We start from the raw sequence: 25,593 nt of genomic DNA on the forward strand, positions 1-25,593 counted from the left end.
GTATATTACAAATCAGTGGTCATCAAAACCATTTGGTACTGGCTAAGAAAAAGGGTAGTTGATCACTAGAATTGATTAGGTTCATAGGACAAAATAGTCAGTGACTATAATAATCTAGTGTTTCACAAACCCAAAGATCTCAACTTATGTGATAGAAACACACTATTTGACAAAAATTTATGAGAAAATTAGAAATTATTATGGTACAAATTAGGCATAGCCCCATATCTAACACCCTATAGGAGGAGAAGGTCAAAATGGGTTCATGATTTAGATATAAAGCATGATATTTTAAGCAAATAAGAAGCACAAAGGAGACTTTAATTCTCAGATCTGTGGAGAAGGAAATAATTTGTGGTCAAAGAAAACCTTGAGTACATTATTGAATGCAAGAGATAATTTTGATTATATTAAGTTAAAAAGTTTTTGCATAAACAAAACCAATGCACACAAAATTGGAAGGGAAGTAATAAATGGGGAAAGCATCTTTACATTTAAGGGTTCTCATAAACCTCATTTCTAAAATATATAGAGAATTGACACAAATTTATAAGAATTCAAGCTATTTTCCAATTGGCAAATAGTCAAAGAATATGAACAGAGAATTTTCAGAAGAAATTAAAACCATTCTGATAAAGGCTTCATTTCCAAAACATATAGAAAATTGACTCTAATTTATAAGAAATCAAGCCATTCTCCAATTGATTAATGGTCAAAGGATATGAACAGACAATTTGCAGATGATGAAATTGAAACTATTTCCACTCATATGAAAGAGTGTTCCAAATCACTATTGATCAGAGAAATGCAAATTAAGACAACTCTGAGATACCACTATACACCTGTCAGATTGGCTAAGATGACAGGAAAAAATAATGATAAATGAGTTTTCTTTGTGGGAAAACTGGGACATTGTTAGTGGAGTTGTGAATGAATCCAATCATTCTGGAGAGCAATCTGGAATTATGCCCCAAAAGTTATCAAATTATACATACCTTTTGATCAATTGGAGAATGGTTGGGTAAATTGTGGTATATAAATGTTATGGAAGATTATTGTCCTGTAAGAAATGACCAGCAGGATGAATACAGAGAGGTTTGGAGACTCTTATATGAATTGATGTTAAGTGAAATGAGCAGACCCAGGAGGTCATTATATAATTCAACAACAATACTGCATGAAGATGTATTCTAATGGAAGTGGATTTCTTTGACAAAGAAATCTAACTTAGTTTCAATTGATCAATGATGGACAGAAGCAGCTACACCGAAAGAAAAGACAGTGGCAAATGAATGTAAACTGTTTGCATTTTTGTTTTTCTTCCCGGGTTATTTTTACCCTCTGAATCCAATTCTTCCTGTGCAACAAGAGAACTGTTTGGTTCTGCACACATATATTGTATCTAGGATATACTGTGACATAATTAACATGTATAGGACTGCTTGCCATATGGAGGAGGGGGTGGAGAGAGGGAGGGAAAAAGTTGGAATAGAAGTGAGTGCAAGTGATAATGTTGTAAAGAATTTTTTTTCAAAATTAAAAAAAATAGAAATTAAAACCATGTCTAGTCATATGAAAAGGAGCTCTAATTCACTATTGGTCACAGAAATGCAAATGAAGACAACTCTGAGGTACTACTACACTCCTTTCAGTTTGGCTAAAATGAGAGGAGAACATATTGATGAATGTTGGAGGGGATGTGGGAAAACTGGGACATTAATACCTTGTTGGTGGAGTTGTTAGCTAATCCAACCATTCTGGAGAGATTTTGTAACTATGCCTAAAGGTCTATCAAGCTGTCCATACCCTTTGATCCAGCAGTGTCTCTACAGGGCTTGTATCCCAAAGAAATCATAACAAGGGAAAATAATCCACATGTGCAAAAATGTTTGTGGCAGCCCTTTTTGTAGTGGCAAGAAACTGGAAACTGAGTGGATGCACATCAGTTGGAGAATGGCTAAATAAGTTATGGTATATGAAGGTTATGGAATATTGTTGTTCTATAAGAAATGATCAGCAGGTTGATTTCAGAAAGGCCTGGAGAGACTTACATGAACTGATGCTAAGTGAAGTGAGTAGAATCAAAAGTGCATTGTATAGAGCAACAACAACAACAACAAAAATAAATAAATAATGATTAGCTCTGACAGTAGTGGCCCTCTTCAATAACAATGTGATTCAGGCCAGTTTCAATGATTTGTGATGGAGAGAGACATCTCCACCCAGAGAAAAGGCTTTAAGCACTGAATGTACATGACAACATAGTGTCTTCACTTTTTGTTGTTATTCATTTGCCTTTTGTTTTTGCTTAGTCTTTCTCTTTTTAATCTGATTTTTCTTGTGCAGCATGATAAATGTGGAAATATGTATAGAAGAATTCCATATGTATAACATAGTGGACTGCTTGCTGTCTTTGGGGAATGTGAGGTGGGGAGGGGGGGCAGAAAAATTTGGAACAAAAGGTTTTGCAGTGATAAATGTTCAAAACTATGCTTGCATATATTTTGATAATAAAAAAGTATTATACAAAAAATTAAAAAATTATAAAAGCTAGAAAAGAGGGATTTGAACCCAAATATTATGATTAATAATCCAGAGTTGTCTGTAATTGTAGTCTCTGTTACAATGCATTATGAGGTTGCTGGTATGTATTCTGAATATCTGAAGGGTGTGCAATATCAAAAACTTTATTTTTCTTAGGGACATGTTAAGAAAAACATTACATTTGTGCCAAGACACAAGGAACTGGTTACATTTCAAATATCAAACTGAAGCATTGGTTACTATCAATTTTATGACAACAATATGGTTAAAAACCCTGCCTTTTTTATCACACTTTTTTTTCACAAGAAGATTATGATTTAAAAAATTCAAAACATTTTCTTCCAAACAATGGGGAAGCAGATTAAGAGGAGAGTGGTGACCTTTCAATAATTAAATAGTTAGGAATTAAGAATGATGGGGTTGCCATATGTTCCCATGGCTCAGATCTTTATATTTTTCCACTATGTAAAATTGCCTCATTTAGTGATTTTCCAAAGATACTTAGAAGACCGGACTTTGAGCCAGAGGACAACTCTCATTAAAATTTGATATTTCATGGGAAAACTCTCCCTAGAGAATACAGAAGGTCAGGAATCATTTCTACTTAAACAGTGTAGTGATTTGATCTTAATGATCATTTTAAAAATGAATCTGGTTGCTTTTTTCAAAGTTAGAGGGAATACAGTAGGATATGTTAATACATAAGAATGAAAAAGAATAGATTAGTGAAAATGTCAGGAGATCCCTGTATTCAAACCTGGTTCTGATACTTAGTCAAGTTATTTATATAGTTTGAAACATAGATTATATATGTAAATAGTTTTCCAAATAGTTAAGCACCTTATGTTTACTAGTTGTAATTTTCTCATATTATTTTCATTATATGAATTAAAGGAAGAACCTTAATAATAACAACATGGTAATTGTGAACTCATCTAAGGAAGGTAAGTGTGAAATATGTTGCTTGCTCACCTTCAAATTCTCTGATTATGAAGAGGCTTGTAGAAATACTTATCTAGAAAGTTCCTGAAAGTTTTAAAATATACAATAATAGGGGGAAATGCACAAAGAATGAACTTTCCTTGCCTTCACAAATATGCTTTGCCTTATCTCAGTACCTAGATGAAAAAAAAATGAAAAATGAAAAATATCACCCTGAAGTCCAAGGTTATCTTAACATCAGAGTTCTTATTCAATATTGTTTGTTTGTTTGTTTGTTTTTCTCTTTTTTTTTTTTTATGACTACCCCTACTTTTTTGGTACATCACAATTATCACCTAGTATAATACCATTAACACATCCCTTGTAATAAAGAAAACAAAGAGAAGAATGCATTAAATAAACCATATTTAATAACTTCTTTTAAATTTATTTTAATGTTTTAATTTCATTTTAAAATAATATTTTATTCTACATAACTTGTGAAAATAATATTTAACATTTTTTTCTTTTGAATTCAAATATAAATAGTCTAATATAAATTATATATGTGCAAATGATGACGTTTTCAATTCTTCACAACCATAGTTCTCCTGAAGTACAATGCTAAGAAGGAGACAATATTTCTCTGAATCTTTTCAAGGAATAAATTTGCTATTGAAATTAATGTGAACTCAATCTGTGGTTTAGTTTTCCTTTTATTCATAGTACTGTTGTTGTGGCTGCGGTTAGAATGGTTGTATTTTTTCCCCTAATGTCATTTAAACTTGTTTTTTACTCCTTTAATTCATTACATTTATTTTCCTTGTAATATAGCATTTCATTATATCCATATGAAAATACGCGTTCAATTATTGTGGATTGAAATCTAGTCTCTTTCATAAAGACTTTTTTTCCTCTTTCACAAAACAAAAAACAGTAGTAGTATTCTCTCCTTGTGCGACCTTTCTGTCACTGACTTCCATAATGCCACATTATTAAGATTGCTGAATCAAAGATTTTGAATATTTAATTGACTACACACATGAACCATTCTTGAGTTTCCCATGATATTTATATGACTTAACAACTCCATGAATATTATGATAATGAGTTTATATTTTCTAGTAAGTTCAAAATTGATTATGTCTCATTATTTATCATAGTACTTACTCTGTGATTTGTGAAAAAGGAAACAAAGAATTTCAATTTTCATTTCTCTTATTAGTATTGTTTTTAGAGTTTTTAATAATAATTTATGATTCTTATTGAATATAAACAATCTGCTGATATTATAGAATATTTTATCCATACAAGAATAATAGATCTTTATATTATCTTTTTAAATGTAAATGTTTTTAGGAATATATGAAAATCATTCTTTTTCAATTGTCATAACAACAACTTTTTTTGAACAAGAGAGTTATCATTTCATGCAAATAAAATTATCTCTTTTGTTTTTGTTTTCTTTTATCCCTTATTTATGCTTTATTGAAGTTGCTTCTTATTGGGCCCAGATTTTGGGCATGGAATGCAGGAGAACCTGGTATGCAATCCATCTTCTGATATTTTATATTTGTAGAAACCTTGTCAAGTCACTTAAATTCTATTTACACCCCTGTGAAAAGGAGGTCTTAATTGCCAATAACCTCAATATGTTTTGTTCATTGAATAAACACTAAACATATTAACTATATTGTATATTTTCTAATCCAAGACCTGAAATTTACTTCATTATTTTATTCACCATTAATATTACTCTGATCTTGTATGTCAATAACAAGGGCACCTCTATTTTAATTATGAAGCAAAATCTGAAAAATTCTGACAAACTAAAACTTCATTTAGGACCATAAAATATCAAATAGCTAGGGAAAGGAACACTGTTTTTATTGATTCTATATTCAAATCCTGTTGTTAGGAAAACATTCAGTTATTTCAAAGATCCCTTTCTTTGCAAAAGTACACAACACAAATAAGTACAGTGTATGCTACTGAAACATGCTGAGCTTTTCTTTGCATAGAAATAATATGAGATGAATGAGATACGCATTTTGTGAAATGGCTATTTTCCTGATTTGTTCTATGTATCTCTATTTTCTAGTGAGAGATGCTCTTACATGAGTGGGGGTGGGGGGGTTATGGGGCAAGCAGGCAAGGGAAAATAAATGACATCAATGTAAAGAAAATAGCAACAGTAGAACCATAGACAAAAAGGCACTCTTGCTATTAATGTGAAGATGAACTTTTTTGAAAATTTTATTTTTTATTGAAGAAAATTAGAATTTAAAGTATATACTCAAGGAAAAATTCTTAGTAGTTTCATGTTGTATTTAAGGGAGTTCATTATTAAAATGTCACAAATATTTCTGCTAAGGCTTGGACTTTGTTTATTTACTTGTTTTGTTTCTTTTGTTATAATTTTGTTATTGTTCTTGACTTTCCCATGAGATGATTTTAAATTCATATTGCTAGAATGAAGTAACATTGTGCAATATAGAGATAAATGAGAATTCTTTTTAAAAATGTAATTGTAACATATGTTCCTTTAATTCTGATGAATTAATCTGTATATCTTCACAAGTAGGAAGAGAGAGGATCTGGCACCAGATAATCAACAATAAATACTATATAAATATTTTCCTTAAGGAACTATGGCTTATCAATCGATGCCCTTCAGCCTAAGGAATGAAGGTAGGAAACAAACAATACAATCTATGCTTGCACCAATTTTAAAGTTAATCGCTATGTGGTACAATGCTGGGGCTTCTTCCTGAGTATAAATGTGTGTCTGAACTTATAGAAGTCACTTAACCCTGTTGATCACCATTTCCTCATCTGTGAAAAGAACTGGGGCAGGGACTGTCAAACCACTCCAATGTCTTTGCCAAGAAAGCCCCCTAATGGATCCCAGAAAGGCAGGCATCACTGTAACTAGTGAACAGCGACAATTTAAGTTTGGCAAGTTTATTAAGCAAGAGATGACAAATCTACATATTGAAAATACAAAATCAAATTATTCTTGGGACTTTGCACCAACAAAGAGAAGATTATTGCCCAAAATTCTCTATATATGCTTTGTTTCATATAAAACAATCAAAGAATTCTTAAAGTTCTACCTACATAACTATTAAAATGAAAGAACAAATTGATTTTTCCACAGAAAATTATTTTTGCTCTTAAATCTATGTGAAATAAAAAAATTCAAAACATGCAATGCATCTAATGAAATTAGAGCAATTTCTGAATGAGATGGTTTCTATATGATGAAATTGTCCCAAAGATATTTTCTTTGAGCCTGTGGACAATAAGTTGACTTTATCATACTTTAAAAACCATTTTTCACCTATGCAAGTGTTAATTTGTGTAAGATATTAATGATTTTCTCAATAGAATTGCAACTGGGAAGACAAAATTCTAAGTAAAATGATAATGAATAATTAATAGTGATGACAATGATGTCTTTAAATTGAAGTGTGCCAAATTTTACAATTTTTAAAATATTTTAAATGACCCATTTCAATTAATCTTCATAACAAAAGACAGATATAAGCGGAAATGGTTTCCCTTTTATAGAGGAAAAAGCAATTACATGAGGATTATAATAACTTACTGCATTTTACTTATGTAGTTTATGATAGCATTTTAAACGAAATTCAATCATATCTGCCTTCTAGTGTAAAAGTAAGTTTTGCTTCATTTTTTATAAGGTTCAGAAATAGATGTTGAAAGTGAATGACACTAAAAGCTTAAATGATATTGACATATTCTCAGGTCAGAGAATCATAGACATGGACCTGAAAGGGATCTCAGATGTTAACTACTTTGATCATTTTATAATAACGTTGAGGAAATCATGGCAAAATAAAATCAAATTATTTGTTCAAAATAACAAATAATGAACACCAAAGAGAGAATTAAATACTAGTTTTGTGAGTACGGCTTGCAAGTGTTTTACACTATCCCAAGCTACCACAATGATAAAAGTATGATGGCTAGAGAGGTAACATATGTAGATTTCAGAATAGATCTTTTTAAATAAAAAGAATTAATATATTTTTGTACATTCTTATTGTTATTCTTTAAGAAATATGAATTAAGGGGCAGCTAGCTATTGCAGTAGATAGTACACCAGCCCTAAAGTTAGGAAGATCTGAGTTCAAATCTGGTCTCAGACACTTAACACTTCCTAGCTGGTGACCCTGGGCAAGTCACTTAACAATTGCCTCAGGGAAAAAAAAAAGAAATATAAATCCTCTGCGCCTGCTACAACTACTTCATAATTTGACTTATTTACTACATGGAACAACTAATTGCTGCAGCAAAGAATTTCATAGAGACCAAATGTATACAATTTTCTAAACAAACTTCCATTTTTGCATTTTAGCTAAAAATACATCAAAAGGGGGGAAAATGAGAAAGGAAAAATAAACCAAGCAAATAAACAACAGCAACAATAACAAAAGGGTGAAAATCTATGCTTTGCTCCATATTCACTCTTGTTCTCTTTCTGGATGTAGATGTCACGTTCATCTCATCTATTGGAATTGTCTTGAATCATCTCATTGCTGAAATGAGCCAAGTCCATCACAGATGATTTTTATATTGTTACTGTGTACAATGTTCTCTTGATTCTGCTCACTTCTCTTAGCAATAGTTCATGAAGATATAGAATAACGGAATCATTGTTGGTTACATATAGGAAAATGTATCAAAAGGCATATAAATGCTAGTTAGAAATTCATGGTATTGTTTTCATGATCTATTAATTCAAGAAATGGATAAATGTGTGTTAGCTAAGGTGATGAGGAAATGCCATGCAGAGGAAAAAGTAAAGCTGGGATAGGGTTTGAGAGCTGATGACTGATAATGAAAGATGGTTAGGAAAACAATTTTTCCATAGAGGAAAACAAAACATGAACATAGCTTAAAAGTACTAACATAATAAGGCACATAAGCCCAGGACTACTTGGGGAAATTAATAAAGTAATCAATCTATTCTCTTTCATAACTTACGTAATAGGTATGGCTTTTGATATCTGGAGAGAACTGTCTTTGAAAATAAAATGTTAACTATGGAATGGTGTGATTGATAGCACATATGAAATTTACAGTGATTTGTGATTTTTTTACTAGATGACATTTTCTTATATCCATATTTTCAATCAAATATTCAAGAAAGACAGTGAAAGAATTTTAGTATATACTCTGACAACATAGGACATGAAGAATATAGAAAGTTAACACTTAGAAGTGACTTTGAAGAATAGAATATTAAAGTTAGTTATAGATGGGAAGACTCAAAGAAAAATTGGAAAAGTTAAGAGTGATATGTGAGGTCATTAGAACAACACCTTCTGTACTTCCCCCTTTCTATATTTCTAAGTTATAAACTAAGACCTAGGGAAAGAAAGTTATTTTGCACCTTCTGCATTCAATATTTCCACAGCCAGAAGACTCTGACAATGGAAAAAAGCAATGCTACATATTTGGTGGAATTCATTCTTCTGGGATTTTCTGACCTTCCTAACCTCCGAAGTTTTCTTTTTGGAACATTCTTAGTCATCTATTTGTGTATACTTATAGGAAATGGCCTGCTCATTTTTATAACTAAGACGAATCCTACTCTTCAAACCCCCATGTACTTTTTCCTTGGAAACTTTTCCTTCTTGGAAATCTGTTATACATCAGTCACTCTCCCTAGAATACTAAGGGATATTTGGGCTCAGAAGGGAAACATCCCGTTCCTGTCCTGTGCTGTACAAATTGGCTTCCTTTATATTCTAGGAATTGCAGAGTGCTTACTCCTGGCTGTGATGGCTTATGATAGATATGTAGCCATCTGTAAGCCTCTTTACTATCCACTCATCATGAATCACAGGACATGTGTCCAAATGGTGATTGCCTCCTGGATCACAGCAATACCAGTTCAGATAGGTGTCACCTATTATATTTTTTCTCTGAACTTTTGTGGTCATAACAAACTCAATCATATTTTCTGTGATGCCTCACCACTGCTGGAGATTGCCTTTGGGGACACTTATCAGAGAGAGATCGCTGTCCATGTTAATACTTTCTTTTTTGTCATAATTCCCTTTCTATTGATACTCATATCTTATCTCAAAATCATAGTCAACATCCTGAAACTACCATCAACTTCCGGGAAATCCAAAGCCTTTTCTACCTGTTCTTCTCATCTTATAGTAGTATTTTTATTCTTTGGTTCTGCCAGTATCGTGTATTTGCGTCCCAAATCCAGTCAGTCAGCTAAATCCGACAAACTCTTTGCTGTTTTCTATACTATTGTGACTCCAGTGTTAAATCCCCTGATATACAGCCTGAGGAATAAGGATGTAATTGTTGCCCTAAAAAAACTCCTTCCAAAATCATGTTGTTCATGAACCAAAAAGTCACATCTAAATATATGTATATATTAATCTTGCTCTCCATTTCTCCCATTACTACTAAGAAATTGATTGCTCTTCTTTTATGAGACATCTACAACATACTTGGAAATAAAGTCAAGGAAATTATATTTAAAGATACCCAACACCTGTCTGCAAGGTCTAGTTTAGTTTATTAGAGCTTCACTGAGTTGATCAAACTGTCTTTTATCTTATGTTGTGACTACTATAAACAGAAACAGCAAGGGTAACCTCAATATATTTTGTTCTTTTGTCTTAAAAATATTTGTAACTTCAATATATTTTGTTCTATTGTCTTAAAAATATTTGCAACCTAAATATATTTTGTTCTATTGTCTTAAAAATATTCAAAACTACACCTTTTACTCACAATTTACTTGTTTAAATATTGATCACTTCATGTATATATGACTGCATGCATAATTCAAGTAGCAATTCATATGCTAACTATGTGCCAATGATGTTGCTAACTGCCAGATAATCCCTGCCCTCAAGAAGGTTAAAATAGAATGAAGGAAGAAAAAAAAAAAGCTAAATTTGGGCTGGAAAGTAGGCTAGGCCAAGATCTCATTAGAGATGGGAGCATGATATTCCATGGAGTTTCACCTAAGTTAAGCTGTTTTTGAGGAAAATAAGGTGGAAGAGACAGAGACAGAGAGATAGGGACAGAGAGAGGGACAGAAAGAGACAGAGAGGAACAGAGGAAAGGTGAGAGAGAGAAGAAGAGAAAGAAACAGGGAAGGAGAGAAGAAGGAAGGGAAGGAGAGAAAGGTAAGATAAGATAAGATAGATTTTTATATGAACCTGATTGTGTGTATTATTTCTTCTTTGATGAGAGTACGATTCAATTGATGCGCATTGCACAACCTCATCTTTACTTCCACTGTAATAGATTTTTCATTCCTTTTCATGTGATATAATTTGCCCCATCCTACCTCTTCTTCCCTTCTGTTTCCAGTTTCTTCCTTTTATTTATCCTTTGTGCTTTCTGTCATATTCTTAAATTTCTTATACCTATAAATACACACACACACACACACACACACACACACACACACACACACACATATGTATTTTCACTGCTTAACTTCATTAAATATTCTGTTTTCTTGCACTTTTTAAATTGCATTTTTAGACTTATTTTAGGGTATTGATATCAGGGATCAAATGTTTTGTTTAATTCTAGTCTGCTCTTTTTTGAAATTTTGAAATCCTTCTATTACCTTTAATGACCATTTTTCTTTCATGAACTCTTATGCTTAATTTTTCCAGGAGATGAATCTTAGTTTTAGCATTAATTCCTTTTATTGGAATATCATCTTCCAAGATTTAATCTTTTATCTTGTCTAATTCTTAACATTTGTAATTGCAAAGTAAATGCTGATTGGGACTTCCCAGACTATGCATTGCTCCTGTCTGGCACTCTCTAGTATGTTTTTCATAGACTTCATAGTTGTGAAATTTGACTGCAATTTTTCTTGGTGTTTCTGTTTTGTTTTGTTTTGTTTTGTGTTTGTTTGTTTGTTTCAAGATACATAAGGCTGGTAGATTTTCAAATATTTGAATCAATCAATTTATAAAATAAATATGGTTAAAATACTCGACCATTTCCTATTTTGTTTTTTTCACAATATCACTAAGATTCACATAATTCAAATTTAGTGACCTTTCATTTATAGTTAGGAATCGAGGAAGCCAGGGTTGCCATATGCTCCCTTAGCTTGAATGTGCAGATTTTTCCACTATGTAACACTGCCTCAGTAAGTGATGTTTAGAAAACTGGACTTTGAGGCAGAAGACCACTGTCAGTAAAATGTGATAAGAATCATGAAAAAACTCTCTCCATAAAACTAACAAACAAAAAAAAATCAGGATAAATTTCTATTTAAAGTGTGGTGATGATTCAAAAGATCACTTTTTAGAAGGAGACTGTTTTCCTTTTCAAAGTTAGGAGGAATATGGTAATAAATAATAATTCATATTGGAGCAAAAGTATAGTTTAGTGGAAAGGACATGATGTTGGAATCCTTACTAACTGCTAAGTAGTTAGAGTTGATCTAATCTTACAAAAAGATGTTTTGGGCAGAACCTGAAACAAGGTACTAAGTAGAACTACCCATAATCCCTCTCTCTGGAAGGAGCATAAATAGGCCAATGGGCCAGTTCGGAGAGTTCTTTAGAGAGGAAGACGCTACAAGTCGAGATTTCACCGGAATGACATGAAGACTGGAGCTGGCTGGAGGCTGAAGAAAGCAGAAGCAGAGGCTGAAGGACCAGACTTTTGGATTTAAAGACATTCGGAGAGAGCTCTTGGAACCAAGCAGAGAGATAGGCCTGTAAGCTAACCGGGCTAGATAATAAAAGATCTGAACTTTTATCACCTGGCTGCTTTTTGAGAAGAAAAAGCTCACCACATTTTGGCGCCCGAACAGGGACCGACAAAATCCTGATTCCAGGGAAGGCACCCAGAGAGAACTTTTATAATATTTTATAGAAGAACAAGAACCCCACATTTGAACTCACAACAGCTTCCCACCTTCCAATTAGTTGATCCCATGCCTCTTTAAGGTCAGGATGTAATTTCCTAAAAAAGGAAAGCATTAAAGCATTCCAAGAGCTCTCTCCAAATGTCTTTAAACGCACAGACCCCCTCAGTGGATTTCAGTGGAAAAGCTACAATCCTGATTCAAGTGGAAAAGCCTCTGATCCTGATCCAGTGGAAAAGACTTCAACCCAGAAATTAGGGTGAGTGCAACAAAGAAATTTTGTTAGAAGAGTTAAAGTAGAATTTCATCTAAGATGGGACAGATATTTAGAAAACAGCCTGTTTCTGTTCAAGGAAAATGTTTAGAGAGCATTGTCAAAGTTATGGAAAGCCAAGGTTTAATTATAAGTTTACAGCAAATCACTGAACTTTTACAAACTATAAAGGACATATGTCCTTGTTTCTCTCTTGATAAGGAATTAGATCTAAATGAATGGAAATTGGTTGGAGAGGATCTTTGTCAATTCTATGATAAAAATGGGCCTAACTCAATAATTAATACATATAATGTAATACAATTGGCTATAAGAAGTTATTTAAGTGATAGAATGATGAAAAGGAAAGTACAGGAGGAAGTGCCAACTTTACTAGGTGAAAAGGAGGACAAATCAGATGAGAATGGAGTTAATTACAATTCTGAGTATGATACTTCACAGAAGGAGGAATTAGGTGATTCCACATCTCATGACCCTCCCCCCGCAATTAACCCTTCATGGGTAGAACAAGGGGGAAGGAGAGAGACAGAAACACAGTCAGCTTCTCCTGTAAAGCAGAATTTGACAAGATTAGAAAAAGCATTAATTAAAGCAAAAAATGAAGGAGAAGATATATCTGATTTTATAAACGCATATCCTGTGATTGAAAGGATTGACTCTTCAGGTCAAAAAGAGAGAAGATACACTCCTTTTACTTTGGAAAAAATTAAAGATTTGAAAAAGGGTTGCACTCTTTATGGGGCTACATCATCTTATGTGAAGATGTTACTAGATAATTTGTCTTATGAAATCCTAACCCCGAATGACTGGAAATCCATAGCGAAAACTTGTCTAGAACCGGGACAAAATTTATTGTGGCTTTCGGAGTTTCATGAATTATGTAGGATTCAAGCCCAATGCAATAGGCAAACAGGAGCTGTTGTACAAATCACTTTTGACCAACTAGCTGGTGAAGGTCAGTATGCAGAGAGTTCAGAACAGATTTATTATCCCATAACAATGTATGAGCAAATTTCTAAGGCTGCAATAAAAGCTTGGAATTCTCTCCCTGGACAGAAAGATGGAAATAATGTTTTCACAAAAATAGAGCAAGGTCCCAATGAACCTTTTGCAGATTTTGTGGGACGTTTACAAACAGCTGTAATAAGAACCATTGGAGACAATGCAGCAACAGAAATAATGACTAGACATTTGGCTAAGGAAAATGCCAATGAGATTTGCAAGAGAATTATATGGGGGCTAGACAAAAATGCTCCTTTAGAAGAAATCATTAGACGCTGTGCCACAGTGGGCACAAATGCTTATTATGCCCAGACTATGATGAACATGGAAAGACAAGGTCCTTCTTGGCAGAGGAATTCTAGAGAAACTCGTCGATGTTTTCAGTGCAGAAAAATTGGACATTTGAGAGCTGATTGTAGATATGGAGATAGAGTGAGAAGACAGGGTGAGAGAAAACCCAAAACCCCATGTCCAAAATGTAACCGAGGCTTTCATTGGGCCTCTAAATGTATATTGACCCAGAAGAATGAGAGGCAGGGCCCAGCTCCAAAGTATCAATCAAAGGACAGGTGGGGCATGATAGCAGCTGAGGTTACACCCAGAGAGACTTTAGAAATTCAGGATTCTGATGTCATCAACCAACAGAAAAGCAATCAGGATTACAGTTGGGAAGAATACAGGTCTTTTAAGACAACAAGACAATATCCAATGCAAACGACTCCAATGTAATTACCAGATGATGAGGAGAAATCCCAAATTTGGTAAATAGAAGGGAATTAGATTAACTGCTGGGGGAAGAGGATCTGCTTATATTTCCACAGGTGGAAAAGGAATCAGATGGCTAACAATGAGACTGTCAAAAGAACTTTAAAATCTTCAGCTTTCAGTTCCTGAAAAACCAGCAAGAATCACTGGATTCCCTGAGATGAAAAATTGTTGATGAGACTTTTTGCAGTACTTCAGAGCTTACAGGAATTATTAGATTCCTGGCGCATGAACTAATGGACAATGGATTCCTTATGGACTATTTCTAGGACTTATGGACATTTGTAAATTTTCAGGTCGATTTATGTTGTTACATTACTACTAGCCTGTGTTATATTACTATGTGCTTATGTATTTTAAGCAATTGCAAGAATCATTGGATTTCTTGAGATGATAGATTGTTGATGAGACTTTTTGCAGTAGTTAAATTTTCATGTTGATTCATGTTATTTGTTACATTACCACTAGCCTGTGTTATATTGCTGTGTGCTTTTGTAAATTATGTATAATGCCTCCCATATTGATGGATTTATGTATACCATGTATATCTGTTACAAAGTTCTGGCCCATATTGATGGATTTATGTGTACCCCCTCAGGAACCCCCTATGTTTTAAAACAAAAGAAAGGGGGAGATGTTGGAATCCTTACTAACTGCTAAGTAGTTAGAGTTGATCTAATCTTACAAAAAGATGTTTTGGGCAGAACCTGAAACAAGGTACTAAGTAGAACTACCCATAATCCCTCTCTCTGGAAGGAGCATAAATAGGCCAATGGGCCAGTCGGAGAGTTCTTTAGAGAGGAAGACGCTACAAGTCGAGATTTCACCGGAATGACATGAAGACTGGAGCTGGCTGGAGGCTGAAGAAAGCAGAAGCAGAGGCTGAAGGACCAGACCTTTGGATTTAAAGACATTCGGAGAGAGCTCTTGGAACCAAGCAGAGAGATAGGCCTGTAAGCTAACCGGGCTAGATAATAAAAGATCTGAACTTTTATCACCTGGCTGCTTTTTGAGAAGAAAAAGCTCACCACAACATGAGATCCCTGAATGTGGAAAGGACATGAGATCCCTGAATGTTATCCTCTCTATGATACTTAATTAATGCATCATTATATCCCTATGTCAAAAATTACCTTCATACTAAAAAAATATTTTTGTGTACTCAGATAATAATGAAGATGTGTTTGTGTATATGGGATATAGGATGGGAGTGAGTATGTGGGTGTATACCAAAAAAAAAAAAAAAATTCAGAGACACAGACATAGATGTGTACAAAAGAGAATTCAGCTGCAGAACAGATGGAAAGGTCCATAAATTCTAAGAGTAAATGAGGAATGATTGCCAAGGAATAGGAGAAATTCTATTATTAGGAATATCCTATTCCTAAAAATAGTAATAGTTCTTGCAGACAGCAGATGGCAGAGTTGAATGGTATATTATTATCTCAAACAGGAATCTGGGAAAGGGAAGGGACTTATGCTTCAGTTTAAGAAGAAGTGATAAGGCCTAGAATCCATCTTACCAGAGTAATTTCTTAAGAAAAATTCTCCAAGATGCTATGGATTTAGAAATTAATTTTCACAAACATTTAAAGAACAATTAATTCCAATAATATGCAAAATACTTGGAAACATAGGGAAAGAAAAAATTCTACCAAATTCTTGGTTTTTTGACACAAATGTGATAGTGATATGAAAACGAGATACAGTCAGCACAGAGAAAGAAAATTATAGAAGAATTTCCCTAATGAATATTGATGCAAAATATTTTTTTTAATTTTTCAAGCTTTTTATTTTCAAAAGATATGTATGGATAATTTGGCAATATTGATCCTTGAATATCTTTGTGTTTCAGATTTTCATCTCCTTTCCCCCACTCTCTCCCCAAAATGGCAAGTGATCCAAAATATGTTAAACATCTTAAAATATATGTTAAATCCAATATGTATAAACATCTTTAGACAATTATCTTAATGTACAAGAAAAATCAAATCAATAAAGAAATTAAATGAGAAAAAAATACATGCAAACAACAATAAAAAGAGTGAGAATGCTACATTGTGATCAGATTCAGTTCTCACAGTCTATATACATATAACTTCTAGGTATACTATTAATAGTATAATGTTTAAGAATTACAAGTGATAACAGCATTTTTTGAATGTAAACAATTCAGCTCCATTGAAGCTGCTATATTTTCTTCTACTTTTTCAATTTCCTTTTTAGATTTATTTTGAGTATTGATGTCAGGGATCAAATGTTTTGTTTAATTCTAGTTTGCTTCTTTTGAAAGCTTGAAATCCACTTCCTTGAATGACATTTTTTCCCCTTGAACTCTTTGGCTTAATTTTGCCAGGCAGTGATTCTTGGTTGTAGCCTTAGGCCCACTGTTTTATGGAATATCATGTTCCAAAATCTGATCATGGATCTTCTCCAATCCTTCACATTTGCAGTTGCAAAATAAATGCTGATTGCGACTTCCCAGATGCATTGCTTCTGGTCTGGCACCCTGAAATATGTTTTAACTTGATTTCATAATTGTGAAATTTGATTATAAGAAAGGAAGGAAGGAAGGAAGAATGAAAGAAACAATGAAAGAAAGAAAGAAAGAAAGAAAGAAAGAAAGAAAAAAGAAAGAAAGAAAGAAAGAAAAAAAGAAAGAAAGAAAGAAGTAAGTTGACCTGGGCCAGAATTGTTCCATCTTACCAGAATCATTATAATTAGTGGTTTTGTGCTCATTCAAGTTTTCTAATCAAAGTGAACAATTTTGAGAATAATCTCCTCCTTTCTGCTGAATTCAGGTATGATTAATCTAAATGAGACAAATAACTTACTAAATTTATGAAATTAAAAAGTTTAAAAAGTAATAATAAAAATAACAGCATAACAAAATTTATGGGATAATCTCAAAGCACTTCTTTGGGGAAACTTTATATCTCTAAATGCTTATTTAAATAAAATAGAGAAAGAGAAGGTCAATGAATTGGGCATTCAAATACAAAAGCTAGAAAAAGAACAAATTAAAACCCCATAATTAAATAACAAATATGAAATTCTGAAAATGAAAGCTGATATTAATAAAATAAAATGTAAGAAAACTATTGAAACAATAAAAAAAAAACCCTAAGAGTTGCTTTTATGAAAAACCCAAGAAAATATATAGGCCTTTATTTAAGATGATTAGAAAAAAGAAAGAATGAAAGCAAATTGCTAGCATCAAAAATGAAATGGGAAACTTTCCACCATTGAAGAGGAAATTAGAGCAATAGTTTGAAGCTATTTGGCTCAACTGTATGCCAATAAATATGATAAATATAAAATAGGTGAATGCTAGCAAAATATAGATTGTTCAGATTAACAGAGAAGGAAATAAATTACTTAAATAGGTCCATTATAGAAAAAAGAAATTGGATGACCTATTAATCAACTCACTAAGAAAAAATCTTCAGAGCCAGATGAATTTATAAGTGAATTTTATCAAACATTTAAAGAACAATTAATTCCAATACTATGCAAATTATCTGAAAAAAGGGAAAATGAGAAGTCCTACCAAATCCCTTTTTTTGACAGAAATATGGTGCTGATAGCTAAATCAGGTAGATTCAACAAAGAGAAAGAAAATTATACATGCATTTTTCTACTGGATATTGATGCAAAAATCTTAAATAAGATATAAGTAAAGAGATTATAGCTAGTTATCACCAGGATAATCCACTATGACCAAGTAGAATTTATACCAAGAATTCAATACTGGTTCAATATTAGGAAAATCAAACCATCATATATCAATAACCAAATTACCAGGAATCATATGATTACCTTGTTTATATAGAAAATGTCTCAACAAAATCCAACACCAATTGGTATAAAAACACTAGAAAGGATAGGAATAAATGGAATTTTCCACTGAGTAGCTTCTACCTAAAATTATCAGCAAGTGTCATATGTAATGGGGATAAACTAGAAGCCTTTCCAATAATAACAGGGGTGAAACAATGTAACTATTACAATTCGATATTGTATTAGAAACATTAGCTTCATCAATGAGGGGAAAAAAGGAATTAAAGGAGTTAGAAGAGATGAGGAAACCACATTATTACTGTTTGTAGATGATATGATAGTAGAGAATTCTAGGGAATCAACTAAAACAAATTCTAGAAATAATTCACAACTTTAGGAAAGTTGCAGGATACAAAATAAATCCAGGTAAATCATAAGAATTTCTATATGATACCAACAAAATCCAGAAGCAAGAGGTACAAAGAAAAATTTCATTGAAAATAATTATAGATAATATAAAATATTTGGAATTCTACCTGCCAAGATGAAGTCAGAAACTATATGAACACAATAAAAATTGTTTTGTTTTGTTTTGTTTTTCCCAAACAAATAAAGTCAGATCCAAACATTGGAAGAATGTTAAGTGCTTGGGGTAGGTTGAGCTAATGCAATGAAAATGACAGTTGCACCTAAATTAATCTACTTATTCATACTATAACAATCAAAGTCCCAAAAATTAATTAATGAAAAATGCAAATGAAGATATCCTAGATGTGCCAGACCTCAAAGTATATTACAAATAAGTGGTCATGAAAGCCATTTGGTACTGGCTAAGAAAAAGGGTAGTTGATCACTAGAATTGATTAGGTTCATAGGACAAAATAGTCAGTGACTATAATAATCTAGTGTTTCACAAACCCAAAGATCTCAACTTGTGTGATAAAAACACACTATTTGACAAAAATTTATAAGAAAATTAGAAATTATTATGGTATAAATTAGGCATAGCTCCATATCTAACACCCTATAGGAGGAGGTCAAAATGGATTCATGATTTAGATATAAAGCATGATATTATAAGCAAATAAGAAGCACAAAGGAGACTTTAATTCTCAGATCTGTGGAGAAGGAAATAATTTGTGGTCAAAGAAAACCTTGAGTACATTATTGAATGCAAGAGATAATTTTGATTATATTAAGCTAAAAAGTTTTTGTATAAACAAAACCAAGGCACACAAAATTGGAAGGGAAGCAATAAATGGGGAAAACATCTTTACATTTAAGGGTTCTCATAAACCTCATTTCTAAAATATATAGAGAATTGACACAAATTTATAAGAATTCAAGCTATTTTCCAATTGGCAAATAGTCAAAGAATATGAACAGAGAATTTTCAGAAGAAATTAAAACCATTATGGTAAAGGCCTCATTTCCAAAACATATAGAGAATTGACTCTAATTTATATTAAATCAAGCCATTCTCCAATTGATTAATGGTCAAAGGATATGAACAGACAATTTGCAGATGATGAAACTGAAACTATTTCCACTCATATGAAAGAGTGTTCCAAATCACTATTGATCAGAGAAATGCAAATTAAGACAACTCTGAGATACCACTATCTCACCTGTCAGATTGGATAAGATGACAGGAAAAAATAATGATAAATGAGTTTTCTTTGTGGGAAAACTGGGACATTTTTAGTGGAGTTGTGAATGAATCCAACCATTCTGGAGAGCAATCTGAATTATGCCCCCAAAGTTATCAAATTATACATACCTTTTGATCAATTGGAGAATGGTTGGGTAAATTGTGGTATATGAATGTTATGGAAGATTATTGTCCTGTAAGAAATGACCAGCAGGATGAATACAGAGAGGCTTGAAGAGACTTACATGAACTGATGCTAAGTGAAGTAAGTAGAACCAAAAGAGCATTGTATAGAGCAAAGAAAAGAATAAATAATGATTAGCTCTGACAGTAGTGGCCCTCTTCAATAACAATGTGATTCAGGCCAGTTCCAATGATCTTGTGATGGAGAGAGACATCTCCACCCAGAGAAAAGGCTTTAAGTACTGAATATGCATGACAACATAGTGTCTTCACTTTTTGTTGTTGTTCATTTGCCTTTTGTTTTTTCTCAATCTTTCCCTTTTTAATCTGATTTTTCTTGTGCAGCATGATAAATGGGGAAATATGTATAGAAGAATTCCATATGTATAACATAGTAGACTGCTTGCTGTCTTTGGGGAATGTGTTTTGGGAAAGAGGGCAGAAAAATTTGGAACAAAAAGTTTTGCAATGATAAATGTTCAAAACTATGCTTGTATATATTTTGATAATAAAAAAGTATTATACAAAAAATAAAAAAAAATTATAAAAGCTAGAAAAGAGGGATTTGAACCCATATATTATAATTAATAATCCAGAGTTGCCTGTGATTGTAGTCTCTGTTACAATGCATTATGAGGTTGCTGGTATATATTCTGAATATCTGAAGGCTGTGTAATACCAAAAACTTTATTTTTCTTAGGGAATGTTAAGAAAAACATTACCAAGACACAAGGAACTGGTTGCATTTCAAATATCGAACTGAAGCATTGGTTACTATCAATTTCATGATAACAATATGGTTAAAAACTCTGCCTTTTTTATCACCCTGTTTTTTTTTTAACAAGAAGATTATGATTAAAATAACTCAAAACATTTTCTTCCAAACAATGGGGAAGCAGATTAAGAGAAGAGTGATGACCTTTCAATAATTAAATAGTTAGGATTTAAGAATGACAGGGTTGCCATATGTTCCCATGGGTCAAATCTTTATATTTTTCCACTATGTAAAATTGCCTCATTTAGTGATTTTCCAAAGATACTTAGAAGACTGGACTTTGAGCCAGAGGGCAACTCTCATTAAAATTTGATATTTCATGGGAAAACTCTCCCTAGAGAACACAGAAGGTCAGGAATCATTTCTACTTAAACAGTGTAGTGATTTGATCTTAATGATCACTTTAAAAAAGAATCTGGTTGCTTTTTTCAAAGTTAGATGAAATACAGTAGGATATGTTAATACATAAGAGTGAAAAAGAATAGATTAGTAGAAATGTCAGGAGATCCCTGAATTCAAACCTGCCTCTGACACTTAGTCAAGTTATTTACATAGTTTGATGCAGAGATTATATATGTAAATAGTTTTCCAAATAGTTAAGCATCTTATGTTTACTAGTTATAATTTTCCATATTATTTTCATTATATGAATTAAAGGAAGAACCTTAATAATAACAATATGGTAATTGTGAACTCATCTAAGAAAGGTAAGTGTGAAATATGTTGCTTGCTCACCTTCAAATTCTCTGATTATGAAGAGGCTTGTAGAAATACTTATCCAGAAGGTTCCTGAAAGTTTTAAAATATACAATAATAGGAGAAAATGCACAAAAAATGAACTTTCCATGCCCTCACAAATATGCTTTGCCTTATTTCTGTACCTAGACAAAAAAAAATTAAAGATGAAAACTATCACCCTGAAGTCCAAGGTTATCTTAACATCAGAGTTCTTATTCAATATTGTTTGTTTGTTTGTTTGTTTGTCTTTTCTCTTTTTTTTTTTATGACTACCCCTACTTTTTTGCTACATCACAATTATCACCTAGTATAATACCATTAACACATTCCTTGTAATAAAGAAAACAAAGAGAAGAATGCATTAAATAAACCATATTTAATAACTTCTTTTAAATTTATTTTTAATGCTTTAATTTTATTTTAAAATATCTTATTATTCCACATAACATGTGAAAATAATATTTAACACTTTTTTCTTTTGAATTCAAATATAAACAGTCTAATATAGATTATATATGTGCAACTGATGACTTTTTCAATTCTCCACAACCATAGTTCTCCTGAAGTACAATGCTAAGAAGGAGACAATATGTCTATGAATCTTTTCAAGGAATAAATTTGCTATTGAAATTAATGTGAACTCAGTCTGTGGTTTAGTTTTCCTTTTATTCATAGTACTGTGGTTGTGGCTGCTGTTAGAATGGTTGTATTTTTTCCCCTAATGTCATTTAAACTTGTTTTTTACTCCTTTAATTCATTACATTTATTTTCTGTATAATATAGCATTTCATTATATTCATATGAAAATACACATTCAATCATCATGGATTGAAATCTAGCCTCTTTCATAAATACTTTTTTTTTCCTCTTTCACCAAAAAAAAAAAAAAAAAGTAGTAGTAGTATTCTCTTCTTGTGTGACATTTCTGTCACTGACTTACATAATACCACATTAGTAAGATGCTGAATCAAATATTTTGAATATTTAATTGACTACACACATGAACTATTCCTGAGTTTTTCATATTTATATGACTTAACAACTCCATGAATATTATGATAATGAATTTATATTTTCTAGTAAGTTCAAAATTGATTATGTCTCATTATCATAGTACTTACTCTGTGATTTGTGAAAAAGGAAACAAAGAATTTCAATTTTCATTTCTCTTATTAGTATTGTTTTTAACGTTTTTAATAATAATTTACAGTTCTTATTGAACATAAACAATCTGCTGATATTATAGAATATTTTATCCATACAAGAATAATAGATCTTTATATTATCTTTTTAAAAGTAAATGCTTTTAGGAATATATGAAAATTATTCTTTTTCAATTGTCATAACATTAACTTTTTTGGAACAAGAGACATTTCATTTCATGCAAATAAAATTATCTCTTTTGTTTTAGTTTTCTTTTATCCCTTATTTATGCTTTATTGAAGCTGCTTCTTATTGGGCCCAGATCTTGGGCATGGAATGCAGGAGAACCTCGAATGCAATCTATCTCCTGATATTTTATATTTGTAGAAACCGTAAATTCTATTTACACCCCTGTGAAAAGGAGGTCTTAATTGCCAACATCCTCAATATGTTTTGTTCATTGAATAAACACTGAACATATTAACTAAATTGTATATTTTCTAATCCAAGACCTGAAATTCACTTCATTATTTTATTCACCATTAATATTAGTCTGATCTTGTATGTCAATAACAAGAGCACATTTATTTTAATTATGAAGCAAAATCTGAAAAACTAAAACTTCATTTAGGACCATAAAGTATCAAATAGCTAGGGAAAGGAACACTGTTTTTATTGATTCTATATTCAAATCCTGTTGTTAGGAAAACATTCAGTTATTTCAAAGATTTTCTTTGCAAAAGTACGCAACACAATTAAGTAGTGTATGCCACTGAAACATGCTTACCTTTTCTTGGCATAGAAATAATATGAGATGAATGAGATACGCATTTTGTGAAATAGCTATTTTCCTGATTTGTTTTATGTACCTCTATTTTGTAGTGAGAGATGCGTTTACATGAGTGGGGGGGGGTGTGAATGGGGCAAGCAGGCAAAGGAAAATAAGTGATATCAAAGGAAAGAAAATAGAAACAGCAGAACCATAGACAAAAAGATACTCTTGCTATTAATGTAAAGATAAATTTTTTGAACATTTTATTTGCAAAAAAATTTATTTTTTATTGAAGAAATTCGAATGTAAAGTATATACTCAAGGAAAATTTTTTAGTAGTTTCATGTTTTATTTGAGGGAGTTCATTATTAAAATGTCACAAATCTTTCTGCTAAAGCTTGGACTTTGTTTATTTGCTTGTTTTGTTTGTTTTGTTGTTGTTTTGTTGTTGTTCTTGCCTTTCCCATGAGATGATTTTAAATTCATATTGCTAGAATGAAGTTACATTTTGCAATATAGAGATTAATGAGAATTCTTTTTAAAAATGTAATTGTAACATATGTTCCTTTAATTCTGATGAATTAATCTGTATATCTCCACAAGTAGGAAGAGAGAGAATCTGGCACCAAATAATCAACAATAAATACTGTACAAATATTTTCCTTAAGGAACTATGGCTTATCAATCAATGCCCTTCAGCCTAAGGAATGAAGGTAGGAAACAAACAATACAATCTATGCTTGCACCAATTTTAAAGTTAATCATTAACTATGTGGTACAATGTTAGGGCTTCTTCCTGAGTTTAAATGTGTGTCTGAACTTATAGAAGTCACTTAACCCTGTTGATCACCATTTCTTCATCTGTGAAAAGAACTGGGGCAGGGACTGTCAAACCACTCCAATGTCTTTGCCAAGAAAGCCCCCTAATGGATCCCAGAAAGGCAGGCATCACTGTAACTAGTGAACAGCAACAATTTAAGTTTGGCAAGTTTATTAAGCAAGAGATGACAAATCTACATATTGAAAATACAAAATCAAATTATTCTTGGGACTTTGCATCAACAAAGAGAAGATTATTGCCCAAAATTCTCTATATATGCTTTGTTTCATATAAAACAATCAAAGAATTCTTAAAGTTCTACCTACATAACTATTAAAATGAAAGAACAAATTGATTTTTCCACAAAAAATTATTTTTGCTCTTAAATCTATGTGAAATAAAAAAATTCAAAACATGCAATGCATCTAATGAAATTAGAGCAATTTCTGAATGAGATGGTTTCTATATGATGAAATTGTCCCAAAGATATTTTCTTTGAGCCTGTGGACAATAAGTTGACTTTATCATACTTTAAAAACTATTTTTCACCTATGCAAGTGTTAATTTGTGTAAGATATTAATGATTTTCTCAATAGAATTGCAACTGGGAAGACAAAATTCTAAGTAAAATGATAATGAATAATTAATAGTGATGACAATGATGTCTTTAAATTGAAGTGTGCCAAATTTTACAATTTTTAAAATATTTTAAATGACCCATTTCAATTAATCTTCATAACAAAAGACAGATATAAGTGGAAATGGTTTCCCTTTTATAGAGGAAAAAACAATTACATGAGGATTATAATAACTTACTGCATTTTACTTATGTAGTTTATGATAGCATTTTAAACGAAATTCAATCATATCTGCCTTCTAGTGTAAAAGTAAGTTTTGCTTCATTTTTTTATAAGGTTCAGAAATAGATGTTGAAAGTGAATGAGACTAAAAACTTAAATGATATTGACATATTCTCAGGTCAGAGAATCATAGACATAGACCTGAAAGGGATCTCAGATGTTAACTACTCTGATCATTTTATTATAACGTTGAGGAAATCATGGCAAAATAAAATTAAATTATTTGTTCAAAATAACAAATAATGAGCACCAAAGAGAGACTTAAATATTTGTTTTGGGAGTATGGCTTGCAAGTGTTTTATACTATCCCAAGCTACCACAATGAAAAAAGTATGATGGCTAGAGAGGTAACATATGTAGGTTTCAGAATAGACCTTTTTAAATAAAAACAATTAATATATTTTTGTATTTTCTTGTTATTCTTTAAGAAATATGAATTAAGGGGCAGCTAGCTAAT

At 31.9% G+C, this 25,593-nt stretch overlaps 1 protein-coding gene across 1 annotated transcript; it reads left to right on the forward strand.

Moving 5' to 3' along the window:
- Positions 1-8,887: 8,887 nt before the first annotated feature.
- On the forward strand, positions 8,888-9,863 carry LOC127541568 (olfactory receptor 10AG1-like). The gene has a single exon (XM_051966794.1). It carries the CDS (start codon positions 8,928-8,930, stop codon positions 9,861-9,863), a length of 936 nt encoding a protein of 311 aa, XP_051822754.1. The 5' UTR covers positions 8,888-8,927.
- The last annotated feature ends 15,730 nt before the right edge of the window (positions 9,864-25,593 follow it).

The sequence above is a fragment of the Antechinus flavipes genome, chromosome 6 (genome assembly GCF_016432865.1).
Source record: "Antechinus flavipes isolate AdamAnt ecotype Samford, QLD, Australia chromosome 6, AdamAnt_v2, whole genome shotgun sequence".
Lineage (NCBI taxonomy): Eukaryota > Metazoa > Chordata > Mammalia > Dasyuromorphia > Dasyuridae > Antechinus > Antechinus flavipes.